General features: G+C 43.3%; 1 protein-coding gene across 1 annotated transcript in view; it reads right to left on the reverse strand.

Annotated features, from left to right (window-relative positions):
• The window catches only part of SSH2 (slingshot protein phosphatase 2), a 105,049-nt gene that overhangs the window by 67,830 nt on the left and 16,743 nt on the right, over positions 1-20,476 (reverse strand). The window contains 1 exon segment of the mRNA XM_074890485.1: positions 1,242-1,285. Within this exon segment, the coding sequence (XP_074746586.1) occupies positions 1,242-1,285 (44 nt within the window).

The raw sequence follows: 20,476 nt of genomic DNA on the forward strand, positions 1-20,476 counted from the left end.
GAATTGTAACAGCAAAAGAGCTCGTAAAGGGAGAACAATTTCACCTTCACTTCCCCTTTACTCGCTCTGGATAGAATCTTACACCTTTCATAAAATTTGACTGCAACCTTTTAAGCCGAGAAAGTGCTCCTGCTGCTGGAGAAGTTACCTGGTATATACAGTTTTTGCTTTTATTAAGTATAAGTGAAATAATTCTTTTGATGGCTTAAGAAGATAGGAGACAAAGCTTACAAGAGTACCCTTAAAGCTACGACTTCATTATAAAATCACCATTAATACTTGTCGCTGTTCAGTCAGCTGAGTTTCAATGTTTGCTTGGTTTTTAGGGATAAGCATTTATCAAAAAAGTTTCTTCCTGAAGCAACTGAAATCAGCATTTACAAAAGGTGAACATCTCCATGCAAAACAATCCCAATTAAAAAAAAATCCCTGCAAATTCTCAGTGTTCTCTTAACTTTGGAGTAGATGTTTGACTATCTGCATCAGCAGCAAATACCTACCCATCCACTGAACATGCTGTTTTAAGCAGCAGGTGCCCTTATGGCATAGGATCACCCTGTACTTCAGCTTCTAGAAGTACAACTTTTCACAGATCCCAGAGATGTACACAAGGGCCTAATCAGAAGAAAAAACACAGCTAGAGGATGACTATCACCGCTGAAGTCTCTCCTGTGATACTTCTGCTATCCAATTCAGCTCCTGATGGCAACAGAGACGTTTTAGCCAGAGAACAAGAGTTTATTAGCACGGTTATGCCTCTCAGAATATTCTGATGATGGATGAAATCTTAATAACATACGACACTGGAGTGAGCTAAGGAACAACACAACCAGGATTTGTTCCTAAGATACAAGCGAAGTCTCCACATGCACAGAGAAGTGGAGCACCACCATCTTAGAACATGTCTGCAGGCAAGACACCCCTTTCTGGATGCAAACAACAGTTTGGAGAATACACTCACTGACATCTTTGGAAACTGTTCCCCATATATATTTTTTAGCATGTAATCTGACTTTTCCCATTCCCTGCTGCAGCAACCCCTTTACTGGGAGCATCATTTAGGCCACAGTTAAATAGATTTTTCAGTACAGTACACATAGACCAGTTGTGTAACATTAGCAATGGGCAGAAAGTGATGTACCTTTGCAGAACATGCCAGAACAACAACAAAAACCCCTGTGGAACACTTCACACAGAAAGGCATCCTCGAGGACTCTTTGCAAGCCTCAAGTGAGTCTTACCTTCTGGGCTGGGACCGGCATTCTTCTTCCCCACTGTCTGCCTCCTGCATACATAGGAAAGGAGAAAAAAATTAATATGCTTTAATATATGCAGAATCCAAAGACTTGCATTTCACTGCTTTGATTACAGAAGGCAAAGGAAGCTCTCATTGCTTCTGCATGTAGCTGTCACTACAGAGGAACTCACTTTCTGCTCAGCTGTCACTTCATGTTCTCTCAAAACCCTTTTAAAAACGCAGAATTACAAGAATTTTTGCCACTGCAGGATTTAGCATGCTTTTGCATGGACTTCCAATGACCCCTGCCAAACAAGGTCGGCCGAGAGCCAAACACATAGTTTACTTCTGGGCAAAAAACTCTGGCATTTTTATCACCTTTATGTAGATCATATTAATTCACAGTCCAGTGTTAGCAACCAAGTAGAAGAATCCAAAAAGCCAGCAAGTAATAAACTTGCCAAATAAGACTGGGTGGGCACAGATAAGACTAGAAAGTAGAAATACTATGCTGCTTTAGATGCAAAATTAATATGCACAATCTCTAATGTGCTGTGGAATTTTACTAAAGCCCAAAGCAATACCTCAGTAGAGAGATCTCAGCAATTAATTCTGCTTCACAGTACATTTACATATGCATTGACAGGCACTGGCTGGAGATGGGGTATAGGATCTGTTCTATCACTGCAAACTTATTGTTTCCGTATAGCTCTGGAGGAGCAAACACATTTTAAAGCACACCAAGTGTTTGGTCAGGGCAGAGGCATCCCAAGAAAACCCAAGTTCAGCATGAAGTGACAAAGGAAGCAAAAAGATAATTTTGTTCCTAGCGTGCTTTGGGCTTCCCTCCTGCAGAAGATCTCCTCTCCCGTGAGCACCCACCATCTGCTGGCGGGGTACGGTCCAACAGGAGTTGCACAGAATTGACCCACAGTGAAGATCAAGAGCTCAGTATGGCACCATGTATTTTGGTCATTTTTTTCAAGACATAAACCAGCAAGTAGTTGGTTGCAAGAGACCTGTGCCACTGTGACAACAGGGTGTTAATGTTCTACTAATGAAGTCATGTGGTGGGCACTTAATTCTCTGAAGTGCTTGGGTTTTTTTTCCTAACTGGTTAGAGAGCTCTTTTCTACCTGTTACCAAGCTCCAGCAGTTACTCCATTTCTCTCCTTTTTTGGTCACTCATCCCATCATCATTTAAGATGAACACATCCTCTTATGAGCAAAGATGCTGGCACATGTTGTATCATGGCAAAAGTAGAGTGAACTGTCACGTTCACTGCATTACTCCTGAACTCACTGGTCACTTTTTAATACTTCTGAAGACAAACACAAAATGATGTACTTCTACTGTAATTCTGAAAGGGGAAATCAGGGATAAAGAAAGTCCAGAGTTGCTTTTCTGCAAACACCGGCAGAAGAGCTGAAACCCTGAAGCCAAAATGTCAGCAGAGAGTGATGGTGTTTCACGCAAGGATGAAGTTCAATTTATACCAGCAGAGTCACGGTGCTCTCCTCCCCAGCACAGCCCCCTGCCCCAATGCCTCTGCAACAGGCTCTGATAACATTCTCCCATGAACAACCCTGGGGGAGGCTGTACAGCTCTTCTGAGACGGGAAACTACCCTTTTCTTCCTCTTCAGCTTGCTTCAGGATAGCAGTTTGGAAGATGCTCTATCATGCACACACTGTGGTCTGTTTTACATATCATGGCACACAGATAGAAACTAAGGAAAGGTGTGCAAGAGATTTCATGGGCTGGGGGAAGGCTAGGGAACAAGATAAATGTCAATTCCAAATGGAGTCAGTGGAAAAAAGGAAATAAGGAACTGCACATCCCCAGGCCTCTCGTTCAGCCCCACCAAAGAGGACACGTACCTGCCTGCTGCCCAGGGCGGGAGAGGAAGGGAAGGTTCTGCAATAGACACATTTACAAAATCAAGCATCAAGCTCAGAAAGGGAGAGGAGTGGAAAAATTTAAGATTCCATAAGATATCCATATAAACGGATTTTTTCCTGAGAATCTTTTGAACTACATTCTTTGTGCTTACTGGATGCAAAGATCATATTCATTTCATTGTTTAATACAGAGTTAAATGCTGATACGCCTGCTAGATATTCTGTTTCTCTCATTTAAATGATCTGAATCTGTGAGATATAACTAGAAAGTGCATGCTTGCTACAGGTCGTCTAAGAACAGAGCTAGAACACCACCATGAAGCAGTTCACTTGGAGCCACCTGCAACCACAAACTCAAGCTAAAACCTGCAAACCATCTACAACAAGCAAGAGCTGGCAGGAGTACCTTCTACTCATCGTACCTTAGAATTAGCTCAGCACCTCGGTAAGGAAGCTAGCATTCCCGACCCCTTCAAGACAAAAACACTAATGAACTCCACAGTCAGAAGGGTGCAAATACACAGACGAAGAGCAGCCATCACGTGAACAGCCACAGAGCTCTTTCAGACCAGGGAGCCAAACTCTTGTTCCTGAGATGAAGTGTCAGCTGCGTTCTCTGGCTGGCAGGACACTCTGGGATGCTCTCTGGGATACAGACCGGCCTTGCTAAAGAAGAATCCAATGACATAGAGTCACTTTCTGTTATTCAAGCTTTTGCAATAACCACACTGGCTCAGGACCTATCTGAGCCAGGCTGTTTGTTGTCCACAGCTCCAGACACTGGACAGCTGTCCTGGCGATCCGTGCTCCCCACGCAGCCAAAGTCTCTACACATTTTGACTGTGTTGCTTAACACCTCATGGGCAGTAGCTATTCAATGGGCCATGCTGCTCACTCTACATTTTGGCCTATTTTGGCTTGACAGGTGGTAGCAGCTTTTTAAGTTTGCAGACATCAAGTACTTTCAAGCAGTTCGCTAGTGCTTAACTACTTGTCACACATGAAAGCAGTAAGTACCTGCATTTCTAGAGCAAGCAAAGAAAGTCTACTTCAGTCCTAAATACTTCTCATACCCCCTTGTGTTGAGAAATTCTTTTACCAAGCAATGTTTAACTTCGTATTTAACAAGACCTGAGTGATTAAAGTGTACAGAGAAGATATCCTAACCTTGAGAGTAGATACATCCTGGCAGAATTGCTCAAACAAGACAGATAAGAAAGAACAACTGGCTGGACAACAGAGTTGGGAAATATCCAAGGAGAAGAAATTGTCCTCAAAAGACTCGTGACCATAAAAAGGAAAAAGGAGTAGGGGGCCAAGTCAACAACCACCACTGATGACCACCCGAGACACCCGTGCATACATAGTGTAGTTTTGCAACGCCAGCATTATATAAATGTAATAGGCAGAAAGGCAGAGACTTCTTGGAAAATGTATGAATATTCATGTTTTTAAGGTATATAAAGGATGAACTTTTATTTTATTTTAGAGTATGCACGTTAGGTGGAGTGATCCCCTGTCCATCCAGTGCTGCAATAAAGAATGCCTGCCTTCTAAAACTTCAAACTAGGTCTTAGAGGGTTCTTTTGAGACCAGATTTACAGTAACACTCACCTTGCTCCTCTTCCCCTAAATTTGTAATCTTAATTACTAGCACCTCCCAGGAGAGTGTATATACATTTCTCACTCCAGTACTGGAAAGCACAGGCAATTCCAAGTGGGCTGGAGTAGAAAATACTGTGGTGAAAAGGACAGCTCCAATCCCCGAGATCACACAGTGCTCCTCTTAGCCAGGCAGCTGATGTCACCGCAGAAGCCACAAAGGCCACCTCCTCAGTGCCACACACCAGGTATGGCAAACAGGCAGAGCTTGCTCTAAACTCACCTCAGGCTATGCCAGTGTGGACAACCGTCTATTGCCCCTTTGTCTGAGGGCACAGGTCCCTCTGAGTTATCCTGAGCAGACTCTGCACTAGCTTCTAGAGAACGAGAGGGATGTGGCATGTCCTTTACACTACTAGTTGCTAAGAGCAGTGGACAACTCACAACACATCTCAATGGGTTCTCCTTAACGGACCACATATTAGAAGTTCTTGTAGCAGAAGTTAAAAAAAACACAAATAAGACACCCACATAAGATCTGCAGGATAAGGATTCAGATCTTTGAAGGGTCAGTCAAGTATCATCAGCCCTATTAAACCGAGAAAGGCACTAGCACTACAGTTACCATCACTGGCTTTGCCCAATCCCCAACCCCACCCCACTACTTTGGGTTGCATGACCTGATCGAACAGCCTCACAGCACTAGGATGGTGTTAGATGGGGATGACAAACTGAAGCATAAGAAAGATACTTGAACCACAACACCTTTCATCCAGGATGCTGTATCACCTTAAGGACCTGGTGTGCTAAATGTCCTAAACAAGATCAGCAAGACAAGAAACTTGAAGCCAGCATCAGCTGTGCAGTTAAGACTCCTTCGAACAAATTTATTATTTATCTCAAGTCCTGTTGAAAACACCATTAGCTGTTGTGGGTGTGTTTGTTACCACTGGAATGTCTCAGATCCTGCCAGAGCACAAGCTCCAGTGAGTCCCCTGTGGGCTGACAAAAAAGTTGACTTGGGGGGCAAGAGGAAGATGTTGGAGGGGAGGGGAAGAGGTTTCATTACATGCAGGATAGCTAAAGACATGATGGGGTTTTTCAGTAAGTCAATACAGCTCAAAAGCATGTATTTGGCTAGAGAACAAGTTTCTCAAACCCACAGTAAGGTAAAACAACTGAAAAAGCACTTGAAGTCTCTACTGCACTGTTAAGGAACCCAAGCTATGCAAACATTTTTAGTATTATAATGAATGGCCATTTCCACATGCCAAAAAAATCTTTGTCACAGCAACTGGCAAGCCTGGTATGTTATAGCCAGGAGTCCCACAAACGACAGGAGAAGATCCTGAAATATGCAGTTCATTATCTTAGTTCCACTCAAAATTCAGCCCTCAAGAGCTCAGTGTGGAGGAGGCTAGACATGGCCCAATCAATTACCATCTGTCTCTGCTGAAGCTCTTACAAGTTCTCTTTAATATTAGACATAAATGTAGCAGATTTGTGAGAGAAGCACATCTATTCAGAATATAGCTGACTGTCTACAAAAACAGAACTGTAGACAAGTGTGATTTGAGCAAGAAAGCATCCCAGGTACCGGCGATGGATATCTGGAACAAAAATAACATTCACTAACCTCCTCTTCTTCCCATCAGCAACTCTGACCAGCCTGCACCCTACTCCTTCCCTGTATCTCATGTTTTGTCCTGACAGAGTGGCCAGACTCAGGTATCTGAATCCCACCCATCTATCTCCTTTGCAAATGCATCCATAGCTTCTCATGGACAGAGGGCATTCAGGATGAGAGAGGATACAGCCAATGCTCCCATATTTCACAGATCCCACCACTACAACTTCTCCTCTTCCACAAGCCTGTGCTACCATCCAGTGTATACTTCTCTGCACTGTGACACTTCTCTGCACTGTGCTCTGGGCACTATGTAATCCTGCAGCTGCAAAACATCACAAAACCCTTAGTAACTGCCAGCCAAAATTAAGCTGCAATGACAAGTCACCCCACTAGAGGGGAGGGCAGGACAGAGAAGACGTGCCCAATGCATGGTCAAGTGCAAGCTTCAGTGAAGGAAATTACTCCAATACTGACACGACTACTAAAACAAGCACCTTCAAATTTTCTTGCCATTTTCAGCATATTTCCAAAGAGGAGGAAGTACTGCTGCCAGTGCAAAACAATTCATCAGCCAGAAAGTGGATCAAAATATTCCTTTCTGAGGACATCTTTGAGAAGGCAGTTTACACTTTGGGAAGGAACATGCTTGGACAGCATCCATGGACACGAAACCAGCCATTTGGAGGTGTGACCTGTGACAGTGACCCACTTCAGCTTTTAAAGCTGCTTTCGCACAGGCGGTAGCAAGAGCCTTGGATCCTGCCCAGCCCCAGGTTCCCCGGGCCATGCAGCACCTGTGCTGTAACCACAGCAAGAGGGGCAAGAGACAGCTCCTTCCACAAACAGTACTTGCAGATCCCTGACGCTGGATTGCTCCAGCTTCAAACCAGCCTCCTCCACCAGCCTGCAACGAGGAGGAAGCTGAGCAGCACTGATGAAGTCCAGAGGGAGTCATGCCCTGCTTTCCTTGACCAGAAACAGAGGCCTCGGGGGAAGTGGAAGGAATGAGTCGCATAGCTCTAAACTAGGCCACGATATTAAATGCAGTTTAAAGTCAAAGATGAAAAATTCCATCTCTGCTCCTTTCAGACCATGTAGGACAGAATATGCAAAACATTAATCCTGTTTGTGCTTTGATCCACTGCCAACTATCTGTCATCAAAAGGGCAAGGGAGAGGAGAGAAATTTTTTGAGTGCTATTCTGTTCTATACAGTGGGAGTCACTCCATGTCACGCAAACAATTCTGCTCTTATAAATCTCCTTTTTGCAGACTGATGTAATGATAAACAAGATTCAATCTGCATTCTTACATACAGGGACTGGAGCTGTCTGCCTCTATTTAACATTAGGAACATCTCAAGAAGTTCTTTTACTGTAAGAGATATGATTATTAGCATAAGTCACGAGTCTAAGATGCACTACATTTCTATTTACACACAGACTACACCCTAAAAATGCATCTTTCAAACCTTAAAAGAGATTCCAATTTAATAATTGCTTGCTACATATTATTTTATGCCAACATACCTGACTGTATAGACAATACCTGGGAAGTGTTTTTATCAGGAGTGTGAGTGGTCACAGCAATCAGTATCAAGACAACACTGACAATTTAGACAAGTTTTCACCCCACAAGTCAACATTTTGCTCATAGCTGTGATGTGCACACTTCAGATGGTACAGAACTTGTCTCCCTCTTCTCCATTTTCTAAACCTTGGCTAGGTGTTGCTTTCTGGATGGGCAACTTCATTATTTTCATTGTTTGCTACGCTTTCCCCTATTATAGGAATCCCCTGCACAATAACAAACACCAGCAGTGAGTGATCCTGAATTCCTCATAGGAAGCTAGAGGCAAGAAGTGGATGTGAAACAACTCTAATTTCTTGAAGCTGTTAATTTTCAAAGTCAATATTGTTCTTTTTTAGAAAGATCCTTATTAACAGAGGCAGAGAGGCCTTGTACAGGAGTGGGAATGCAGACGCTATTTTGCGAGAAGCTACGTGAGACAAAGACTTTTCACGTCTCCTAGTGAAGTGCAACTGGCAGCTTCTTATTTATACAACAGAAAATTAGTTAATACAGATCCCCCCAAACCCACAGCAAGATTCAGATGTAGCCATGCCATCGGAGAGGCTTTTTACTTAACATTGTCAAGCCATCATCATGTGAACAACTCCGGACCCAGTCTCAAAGGAGGTTCTACAAAGAAAAGGCTTGTAATTAAATGAGCAATCTTCTAGTTCTCAGAGGTCTACCCTTCCCTTGGCTAGATCCCATCCAGTTGTTCAAACACACACTAAGTGCCTCTGAGCTGAACATGACCTTTGCTGGGAATAAGGCAGCTGCTTTAGTCAAATCAGAGGCTGTGCACCCAGGCACCGATCCAGTTGTTAAACCACGCAAATACTCCTCTTCATGGCATCCACCAGTCCCCCAGTGTATCTTTGTTTGGGCTCCAGCCGTACAGTACAGTGCAAGCTCCTCCATACAGGAGCTCTCCTTGTGTGTCAGCAAGTATTAAGCAAGTCAGTACAAAACCCACCCTCCCCAAACTATTGCCCAACGCATGGATAACCCAGTCCGGTTGAGTACTGCAGAGAGGGTGCCATTACTGCAGCCACAGCCTTTCCTCTACTGCCATACAAGTCACCTAGAGATAAGAGCACCCACTAGATGTTCAGATTCCTCAGGGCTCAGCTCAACTCTTGACACAGACACATGGTGACATTAGAGATGCCCTGGGGTATCTGACATCTGCACGGGACTGGCATTAGATGCCCAAAGAAGCAACTGAATAGAGGCCGTTGAAGTCCACGCACAGATCCTGGTCCCTGGGACATCACATAGAACTGAAGTTCAACACCTTCTGAGATGAAATATTTGACAGATGCCTATTCAACAGCAGGCCCTGCACAAGGCTGGTCCTATCAATAATCTTAAATCATCTGCTGGAACAAAGACAGACAAATGTTTGAGTCAGATTGCCAAATATCTATTACACATTTCTGTAGCAGAGACACTTTCATACAGTAGTCTGAGTTGTATCAATCTCTTAAATAAACTGTGTTAGCAAAAAGCCCACACATCCTGCATTTGCAGTAAGGCTGAAGTGCCAGCAACAACACTCTGGCTGGTAAAAAGAAACAAGGGCTGACTCGAAAACCTGGGTTGATAAAAGGTTCCCCTTTTTCTTTCAAGAAGCCCAAGAGTACACACAAATTCACCAGCTAGAGCTTCCAGGGCCAGAGGGGGCATGTTGAACTGTATCAGGTACCATTTGCAGCCTGACTGTGTCTAGTAGCAGTTTGGTACTAAAAAGGGTGATTTGACCACCAAAAAACCAGGCAGCCAGAGTCTGCAAGTTCCACAGCTGCAACATGGAGAACAAAGATAAGCAGAAATCTGCAGCAGCTTGTGCAAACAGATTTATTTGGTATATTATGGAAACCATCAACATGGTAGCAATGTGCAAGTACTCACGTAGAGAGAGCATAGGTCTCAAAGCTGAATTGAAAACCAGTTCATTTCAGAATCCCTCAGTCTCTGGAGATGGTTAACCTTAGCCATTCCTAAAAATTATGAAACTAATTAATAAAGTCACCTAACATGCTCTAGAGAGCTAGCTCATCGCTACTTTTTGAAATACTTACATTTGCCATCAAACACTTCTTAAAAATAGAAGTTGGTGCCAGGAAGCCTTTGTTTGACATAAAAGTTCTTCAAAAAGCTAAGCTGAGCAAACCAGGCCACAAATGGGAAAGGGGAGGACTGTGTTGTGTTTTGCACAGTGCTTTTACCTCTCCAAAGCTATAGGTAAACAAGCAGCTTTCCCCAGCCATTTCTCTCTCACCCATCACTATTTGCATGAAATAGTGTTCATTTGAATGAACACTGTTTTCCTCCTCACACTTCTGTGTTTGAGGTTCCACATAAGCAATAGCTTTCTGCAGCCAAGTGTTCATTCAGAGGTTGGCATTCCTTCTGGATTGTTTTCTGTATCACTTTGCTGTGTCAGTAATTGGTATATTTAGGTCAAAGACATTGTGCTCCTGCTCTGGAGAGAGAAAAAAACCAAGTTCTTTATCAAAGCTTTCATCTTCCCGCTGGAGCTAAGAGATTTATGCAAACCTTGTTTAGGTTAGGCCTCACTAAAATCTGCAGAAATAAAACTCAAACACTTAAAGACAAAAATTAGAAGCCACCAACTGGTACAACAAGTGTCAGGATGAGAAATACAGTGTGACACAGCCTGTTACACTACACCACAAGAACAGATTAAAAAGGAGATTACTGTCAATTGAATTTCTGCAGTGAAATAAGCTTGCCTGATGGGAAGTACAACAGCTTTTGCCTTAATCACAGGGTGCACCCAAGGGGAAAAAAAAAGGATACAAACATTGTAGACAGATATCCACATTAAATATCCCTACGCCAAAGGAGTAACTTCGCTCTAAAACCATGTAGTAGCATATCATCTCTAGACATTACAGACACTAAGAAAAAAAAAAATCTAGTCTCCCTGAATAGACCTTTTTCTAACTTTTAGAAGGCCTTTCAACACTGTGCAAGTATGAGAGAAAAGGCAGATATTTAACATAATTATGGTGCTTTGCTAGATTTAATGCCTCCCAGAACCTTGAAGATACCTGCTTAACCTCCTTTTAGGCAAAGCTAATGAAGTTGTCTGCTGGAAATCTTAAAATCTAGAAGCATTTGTTTCCCTACAACAGTAACAAATGCTTATGGTGATGGGTCGAATGTAAGAAAACTCACTTGCTGTGTAAGCACAGGTGCTACGACTCCAGTTTTCATACTGGGAACTGTTGCTGATGTCAAGGGTATAGTTTGACTAGGACCAAGTCAAAGATATGCATGTATACAATGGTGAATCTCAGGGCAGGGCTTCTACACAACAAACAGTCTGTGATTAAAATGAAATCCTAGGTTACCACAACAAGCAGCCGTTCATTATCCATTCATGCAGGGTGACACATGTACATGCATGAAATTGTCCCTATGCAATTATGAAGGATGGACATTCACACCTCAGACCCTCTCCAGTCACTACCTGTTTAATACACCAATCTTGCTCAACTTCCCAATGTACTCAGGAGCTTTCAGAAGCAGCATGGCCATGTGCACCTCCTGACCCAGAGGGCTGACATCTTCACCTTAGAAGCTGGGCCTGTTTCAGCTGGGAGAGTCTCCTGAACTGCTGCATTAAAAAAAAAAAAAAAGACAGCTAGAACTAAAACAAGGTTGAAGGAGCCTGAAAAGCAAACTGGCTAATGAGCCCTACGCAAAGAAGTTGGAGACCTGGAACTGCAGCTGATAATCTTTTATCATTCATGAGCAATACTGTTACGCATTACAAGGAATAAGGAGATAGACCAGATGTAGCAGATGCACAATACCAGCTTCTGGTTTAACTCAGTAAGTCAGTTGCCCATTGAAATGAGCAAACATTAAATGTGCTTTTAAAAGATGGAAATATTTGATTTTTCACTCCTCATGCTGAAGGGCTATTTTAGGAGGAGGAGGGTGGAAGGAAGGGAGGTACACTGCAAAGGGAAGGGTCTTTGTCTTGCAATCAGCCATCTTCCTGTTCGCATCTAGTTTACCTTGGTGCACACTCACAGCAGCCTCATTTGTATCCCGGCTACATTTATTCTAGGGCTCTGCACAGGCACAGTTCAAGTTACAACTCCACAGCTTTGAATTTTCCCAGAATATATAGTATAGTCACTAAAGCAATGCTGACTCACCTGCAACATATATGAAATATATTATTCCCATAATGGGACAAGAATAGAGCTATCTGGATACCATTCCTATGTACGTCATAGCTCTGTCCACAGAACGAAGCTGTGCCAGCACAGCTCTCTTGTTAAAAGTCTAATTCCTGGTCAGCAGCAGCATAACCAGGCACAGGCTTTTCATTTTGACAGCTTGCCTTAAACTGCACAGAGGAAAGCACATATTTAAGCTGCATCTCCACCCCGTACCGGCTCGGCAGTATGCTCTTAAAGCCAAGTGGCTGGCTGTAACACACAAGCATCTTTCTCCCTGCCAGAACGTTAGAAGAGACTCTCACCCACTCAGCTCCTCCGAGATCCAATCCCTGCAAGCTCCTGTCAAATCTCCCCTTGACGTAACGAACATACGACACAGTGGATGAATTAGGAGCAGCACAAAAATTTTCACGACCTACCTGATCTATAAGCACCAGCAGTCAGGCCACTTCGGGCCCTTGGCCTACTGCGTCAATAATTAACGAAAAAAAAAAAATCTCAAAGTGGGAAGTTATTTAACACTTAAGAAGGTGAAATAAAGACTCTGAAAAGGGACCAGAGCAACACTCAATTTTTTCAAATTCCATGATACTCCACCTCTAAAAGCAATATGGAGAGGAAGTCATCAATGTTTCAAATTCTTAACACTGCTTAACCTGAATCTGTGTTCAATGGTACAATTACAAGTTGCAAATTGTTACCTAGCATTTGTGAGAAAGACAGGAAAAAAAAGGTATCCAAGCAACTACATTGTACAGCATGTCTGGATGGAGCAGCATCTGCGTTGGCACTCACACGCTGCTATTGCGTAACTCTGGATTCAAGCAAGAGCACAGCCGGGGAGTCCTGCTCTATTGCAGTGACATATCTAGAACAGAAGTGGCTGGTAGAGGCTTAACAGCAGGAGTTTAGACGCTGCATCAGAAGAGGAATTGGCAGGAAAGTCTCTTCACCTCTAGCCTCCATTTGGGTAGGGGGAAAAAAAAAAATAATCCAAGCGTTTCAGGCAGAACTTCAAAAGGAATTGCTGGGACAGCTTTCTGTACATGCAGGACACAAAGCAGAGTCTTTGGAGAGCAGAGAGAAAGGAACGCCTGAAGATATTCCCTGGCAAGAGACTGCAGAGGGAGTCACAAGGTACAACGCGTACTCCTCGTTCACATCCTTCATCCTCAGGGCACAGAACAACCTCCCAGCTGCCCCACTCCTGGCAGGGGACCACCGCTACTAGAACCAGAACATAATGGTTATAAACTACTCACTACTTTAAAAAATACACCCAGGTATTAGTCTCATGCTGTTGGAACCTAAGCCAACATGCTGAGCCATTTTCTTGCCTGATACAAGCTGGTTTACGGGCTCTTGTACATTGTTTCTCCACAGTAGAGTTCTGCCTACACTCCTTCAGCACCGCATGCCTACGGCCAACGGGAGATACAAGGGTCTAAGCAGTCTCTGAGGGACCAAAAGCAAGGCAGCAAATATAATGACATCTCCTCCAACAGGGGTTGAAGAAAAAAGAAAAGAAAGTGAAGCTGAGGAGTAGAACAGGGTTTTCTGGATGAGTCAAATATAAGCAGAACAAAGTTGCATAACAAGTGCCCCTTGACTTTTGTTATTTCTTCCAGCCAGCTCCTCCAAAAATCTATTTGTTATTGTTTGTTTGGGTATCAGTCCAAATTGCTGTGGGAGGAGAGAAAAGGAAAAAAGGAAATGCTGTCAAGCTATTAATTCTAGTACTGTAGTCATCTAGCACTCTCCATCTATTAGCGAATCAGTGTCTTGTTTACTGCCACGCTCTCTAGAGCCTGAAAGTTAAATACAAGAAAACCAGATCTTAGTCTCTTGCAAAAGTGACTCCAGCACTGTTCCTCCTCGGCCAGGATGAATTCTGCCTTTGCTTATTTACCCGCTGCTCACTCCAGAACAGCAGTGTCGTTTCACATCTCTCTCCAGAGAGAGCAGGCAGACAGCAGGAGGGGAAGCAGGCGCCCGGCGAGCAGCACACGGCTGGGAGCATCACTCCTGAAATTTAAGCCTCTGCACAACATTATATTGCAATAAAGGCCAGGCTGTGTCAAAAGCTGGGAGCGACTGTGGCTACCACCCATCCTCCCAGGATAGAAAAGAAGTCACGTTCCTACATGTGTGCATCAGTAACAGGAGAAAAGCTGTACTAAACCAGAATGTAGTGTCCTGTTTGGTTATTTCCCCCTCTCAGGATGCAAGGGCCACTGGTAGTGGGTACAGCTTGACCTGATGAAGGGACACGCTTCCATACAGCCACTTGTCCTCAAGCCATGTCAAACCTGGTTATTCCCAGGAGTGGCTGATGCAGAAGCCCACTGTCCAGAACAACCTTTAATGACAGAAAGACAGAACCACTGTGCCAAAGGCAAAGGAGCCACATTAGTCTTGGCACAAGACTGGATTTGCCTGACCCCTAGAAGTTCAATAGATGTATCAGATTTGTGGCCCTGCAGTACTTGTCTATATAATCCCAGCCTCCTTTGTACCATCTGTTTCCCCTTCGGCAGACTGGCCATTAGAGACACAATGCTAAAACTCCTGTCTCCTTAGTAACAGGTTTTTGTTGATCTCTCCCACACCTCCCAATCTTACTATCAATCCTGTAATCTACTAGGATTTTCCCTGCAGGGGATGCATAACAGCATCAGTGGAAAAAAAAATATATGGGACAACAGAAACACTTCAGGGCAAGGGTAGAAGGTACAAAAGGGGAGTGCATGAAGTTAGAAGAGCTACAAGTCTATCGAAACCAGATGTTCTCATTATATTGGAGCAAGCCACCAACACACCTTCCGAGTGTCAGGTTTAAGACCCCATCAGAACACTCAGTGCTTCAATAGTTTTTTCTTAAAGAGTTGCCAATTATGAACAGTTTCCCATCAATATACAAGTCTTAAAACACCCTAGACATATCCTGCATCCCTAAGACCATCTTCCCTAACACCGCAAAGGTAAAAACGCTGCCAATCTCAACACTATGCAGGTAAGAAAGGACTGTATTTCCAGTCTACAGAGACTGGCTCTCTTACAACAGGTTTTAAATCAGTGATTGGTGGCTGCCTTTGGTTCTTTAATCCCTAAATCCTCACACTCTCTTCTTGAGGTTAATCCAGTTAAAACTCTCCCTTCCCTTTGGCTAGTGCCTTGCATAAATGACCACCTGAAGAGCAGAGCTGCAGAAGCCAGTGCTCAGAGTATGGCACTTCCCAGAACTTTGTCCTGCTGCAAGAGACAGCATAGAGTAAGTACCTACTGCCTATGCCAGAAAAGGAAATTAAGATTAGCTAGGTAAGGGCAAAAGGCACTCCTTATGGATTGCTTAAATCAGCAGGAATCAATCATCCAGTCCAATCCAAATCCCCCAGTTGCTTTCTGCCTTAAAATAACTAGAAACAGGTTTAGGCTATACTAAGATAAAGCAGCCTTAAACCAGTGTAAGCCCTTATGTGAAAATTCCCCTTTTTGGGAGGAGAGGAGGACTTGCCTTTGAGGCCAGCTCTAAATGAGATGGCTATACAATTATAGTCATAGAGGCCATGTGGTATTTGGAAGAGCAACAGTGATCAACAAAAGAAAAATCACTTCTTTAGACTTTGCCTGGTTGATCTGGCCCAGCCAGCTCCCTTAGCACCGAATCCCCGTGGGCAGGAGAGTGAAGGCAGCTCTAGAAGCAGGCAGGCGGTCCTCAGCGCTCAGCCTGCCAGGAGAGGCCAGTGCAATATACTGTTGGGCACACGCAGACCATAAGGGCTGTGTCATTGTGTGCGAGGCATCAACAGTCTAATCCAGCAAAGATGTGTATTTGCCCTGCAGAAAAACTAAAACACACCTAGCGAATATGCCAAGGAATCCCAGGAATAGTCTTGCCCGTTCCCTCCTATAGCACAGAGAAGGTGAGGACAAGGGGCTGTATGAAAGTGAGACCCTTTCTGACGGGTGAGACCGTACCCACTTCCAATGGCACTTGTCCCCTGGGAGGGAGCTCTCTGTAACCTGGCACCACCCCCCTGGGCAGGCAGCGAGCAGTTGCAAGAGAAATGCTTAAGCTGGGACAGGCTTGACAGATCACACAGATCCTGTCCCCACACATATCTGCATGTCTTATTCTCATTGTGGAGCTGGGCCAGAGGCTCTGGAGCAGCGCGCACTGCTGTGGAGCAGCCGGTCAGAGAAAAAACACTGCACATGGGCTCCCTGGTGCTTGCCAAGCTCTTCAAGCTATGTACTAGAGCCAGGACTCGGACCATAAGCTCTTTGTGTTCCTGGTCATTCACAATCAAGAGAAATAGAAATCTGGTTTTGAAGACTGTTTATCAGCCTTGTCCTTCCAAGATCCTGTCTCAGGGGTAGTGAGAATGAACAACCCCATCAGCTTGCTTGCCTAACCAAAGAGACAGCAAGCAGAATGTGCTTTGTGCTTCCCAAGCCAGTTACGCTGAGATATAAGCAGGTGTGGGGTAAGAGGACAAAACAAGGAGCAAGGTGCCTGCACAGCTCTGAGATGCAATATGTTTCTAACTCCATTCACGCAGATATGGAAAGCCGCCGCTCAGTCTCTGGTGCATATTTAAACGCTCATTCTGAATGGCCGATTAGTCAGAAGTGGAATGTTTCTGCATTCATGGAGTAGCTATTTTAAGATTACATTATGCACTCTGCTTCCAATAATAGGTTCACTTATAAAAAAAAAAAGAAAGGCGTTATACCCAGCGATGCATTTGCCTCAGCAGACTTGAACGCTGCATGTACAAACACCCAGCGCAAGCAGAGGAAAGCTCCTGAATTCTGTTATTGACAAGCCACATACTTCTTCACTGCTCCAGAGATCACCTAGTCATTAAGCTTGCCAAATCTTGGTGGAACAAGTCAAATCACTGTGTTCACTGGCCATCTCCGCTATAGACCTATCAACCTGCATCTTCCACAGAGATTTAGCACAGCCATAGAAGTCACCGAACTGAACGAAGTTAAGCCAGACTACTGCAGCATCTCCCACACCCTGCAGCTCTGGAGACTGACCCTGATACTCCCATTCCAGACACCAGTTTCCCTGCTCATGTTGCCCACGTTCTCCAGCGCCGCCTTCACTCAATGAGAACTAGTGCACATCTATACCCCTCCGGTACCTCCAGATCCCCTTTGAGGCTTTGGAGTCCCACAGTTTTTGACAAGCTGAAAGTTCACAGGAACTTGTTTTGGAGCAAGTCAAAAACTCTCAGTTTTTTTAAGCTAACAAAACTGAAATTATTAAATGATGTCAAGCTTTTGTGAAAGTCAAAGGCAATTTTAAGGAAAATACACACTTGCATTTGGCCAAGACCCACCCCTCCCAATCTCTCCTGCATCTATTAGGATTGCAGCTGTGTCCATAAAATAATTCACACACAATCACCCATCAACTGCAACATCCAGTTTTGTTCTTCCACCCTCTCCAAGCCTGAGCTGCAATATCAGGGTTTGATCAATGTGGTATTCTGAAAAGGAGTATTGGAGGAACCAAGAAGGGAAGCATGAATACAACACTTAGTCAAACAACACAGTTAAGTTGCATGCCAACGGCACAAGGGATATTATTTTAATCTCAAAAATCAATAATCTTAACACAGGGCAGATTCAGTATAAAGAGTCAATTTTCTGTCAACAGTTTTGCTTTTACTAACAGGTTTATACAGATTGTTTTGAAGATCAAAGCCATAGAATCCAAAAGGTACACGTATAATAAATCTCATTAAAACTAGAGCAGGTCAGGCCTCTGATGAACTTAAGCTGTAGAGCCTTCTAATGCTCTTGAAGAAAGCTCGGGTGACCAGCCAAATGAGGATTCCCTCAGCTCACAAATCCACATCTTCTGAGCCAAGTGGAAATACTGTATGAGCTAAGCAAAACAGAGTTTTGTGTGTGGGTAGTTCTGGGTTTTTTTGGAGGGTTTTTTGGGTTTTTTTAAACAACATGAAAAGCAAGCAAAAAGCCCCAAATTATGAAATCACAAATACTAGAGTCAGAGCTGAAAATAAAATCCAACTTGGAGGAAAAAAGGTGATACAAAAAACCCATTGTATTAAACCAATGTAACTTTGCTGTTGGATTAAAATCTAAAGAAATGCATTAGCCCACACTGACATAAAAAGAACAAAAAAGTCTAATAGTATGTGAACTCTAGAGCACAGCCCATCTGCTGAAAAATGAAAGCTACTAAAGATGGACAGCTTTACTGTCAGGGCATCCACATGCAGAGACTTCAGGGCACTGAACAACTTTAGCTGACAGTCATCTCTCCTGAAAAGCCTTGATTTCGAAGAGTTAGGAACACTGATTTACACCCAACAGCAGCTGCTCTATCAAATGGGGGTGGGGGGAGAAACACAGAGGATGGAACAGCAGTAGCAGCACATACATATATATATATATATAAAAAACAGTATTACATGGTGCCAAGGAAGGAAATTAAATAGAAGAATGTCCAAATGCTTGAAAGCACTGCTTAAAACAAATCTAATGTGAAGTCTGACCATGTCAGTCTTTGGCCCTGGCAGGGCCCAGCTTCCACTGTGCAGAGGTGCAATGGACATGCTGGCAGCGGGACTAGGAGCTGTATACAGGTTTGCCAACAGCAGTTTTAGTGCTCAAAAAACTTTGGCCATTGTGGAGAAACAGTAAACTCTTGGCACAGATATGGTCATTTCAACTGTGTTTGTTTTACTGCAGTAACAAAGATATTGCTTTACAGATGCCACAGTTGATACGTGCAAAGATGTGGAACAGAGTAGATCATTTCCAACTTTTAGTTAAAGGACACACCCCTCACCAAGGTATATAAAAAAAATCTTCCCACAAGATTTCAAAGTATTTCTTTTACCGAAGCATGTTTTTTAGAGAGGATAGTAAGAAAAAAAAACCCAGCTTCTAATGCAGAAAACATTTCTGTGAAAATATGGAAGAGGTGGAAAATCCTGGATTGCATTTAACTAGTGAACAAGGTCAAATTAAGTAGTCTGAGAATTTCTGGTAGCTTAGCCCTGAAACAGTCCCCCTTTTTTCCATCCCCCACCCCCTTCACTACTTAGCTCAAAATGCAAGAGCAACAAGAACACATGATACAGCCTGCACTGGTACGGGCAAATACATGGCTGAAGTCACAGGAGCACATTCTTCAGGGCTCATGAACCATCACATGACAAACATCACAAGAAGGCAATTTACTAAACACAATTTAAACTTGAAGAAGTTAAGAAAAATAATAAAAACCATTTTGAAAACATCTCTTACCAAGGGAGGAGCTACAGTTGAAAAAGATGGCAGCAAACAATAAAGAAAAGATCAGTTCTCATGTTATCTGAAACTTTTGATTGTTAGTGCCACCATATATACCTTTAGTCCCTAATATACACCTTTACTTACACAGCTTACAGCCAGTAAAAAAGTTGACCAGCAGTCAACAAAGACCTTAACAATAAGCCTCTCGCAAACATACAAATATCTGAATTTAATTGCATAGACTTGAGCTAAAATTCTTCTGATTCTGCATGTTTGAAAAGCAGCAGCATTTGCTATAAAGCTTATAGGTGAGAGTGACTTGTTTTTTAAAAAGAGGACATGCAATCCACAATCCTTCTCCTTAGCTGTCACGAAGTACTGACAGCTATTCAGAACACATATAAGGTCTGCTTCCAACTCCAACCAGATAAACAGAAATAAAAGCAGAACTGCCTCTGAACAAGATGGCACTGTACAAACTGATTTTCACACTTCTACTATCTGTATTGATTTCTGTACCAGGGCAAAGGAACTTGTTTTTTATTTCATAAGAGCCACTTTGGCTTTCATTGGAAAAGTCTCAAAGCTATACTAATATTTTATTCTGACAATTTAGTTAAGATTGGTCCAATCCTGGAGTAGTGCTCAACATCCAGGGATCCTGAATGGCTCTTAACTGTTTAAAAAGGTTACAGTGATCTGCAGGGTCACTGTCAAATAGCTCACTGTAGATGCATCCTTGGGATTAAGTCATCTCTATTTGTGAGCCCTTATGTGATGATCTGTCTATTACAGAGCGTAAGTACTTCGTGAAAGCCTCTTCAAGGCCTTCACCACCATCTGTGAATTACATTATTAACAATGGTATGAACTTCCTAAGAGCATCTGGTTCTCTCCCCACCCCCTTCTCAAATCACTGGAAAGAGCTCTTCAGTATCAAAACAGGCATGGAGGAAGCTGTTTTCCTCCTTTCCCTCTCTCCCCACCTCCTCCTGCCCAACAGCAGAGGATAGAGAGGGTTCAATTCT

Source organism: Strix uralensis, chromosome 20, assembly GCF_047716275.1.
Source record: "Strix uralensis isolate ZFMK-TIS-50842 chromosome 20, bStrUra1, whole genome shotgun sequence".
In the NCBI taxonomy this organism is placed as follows: domain Eukaryota; kingdom Metazoa; phylum Chordata; class Aves; order Strigiformes; family Strigidae; genus Strix; species Strix uralensis.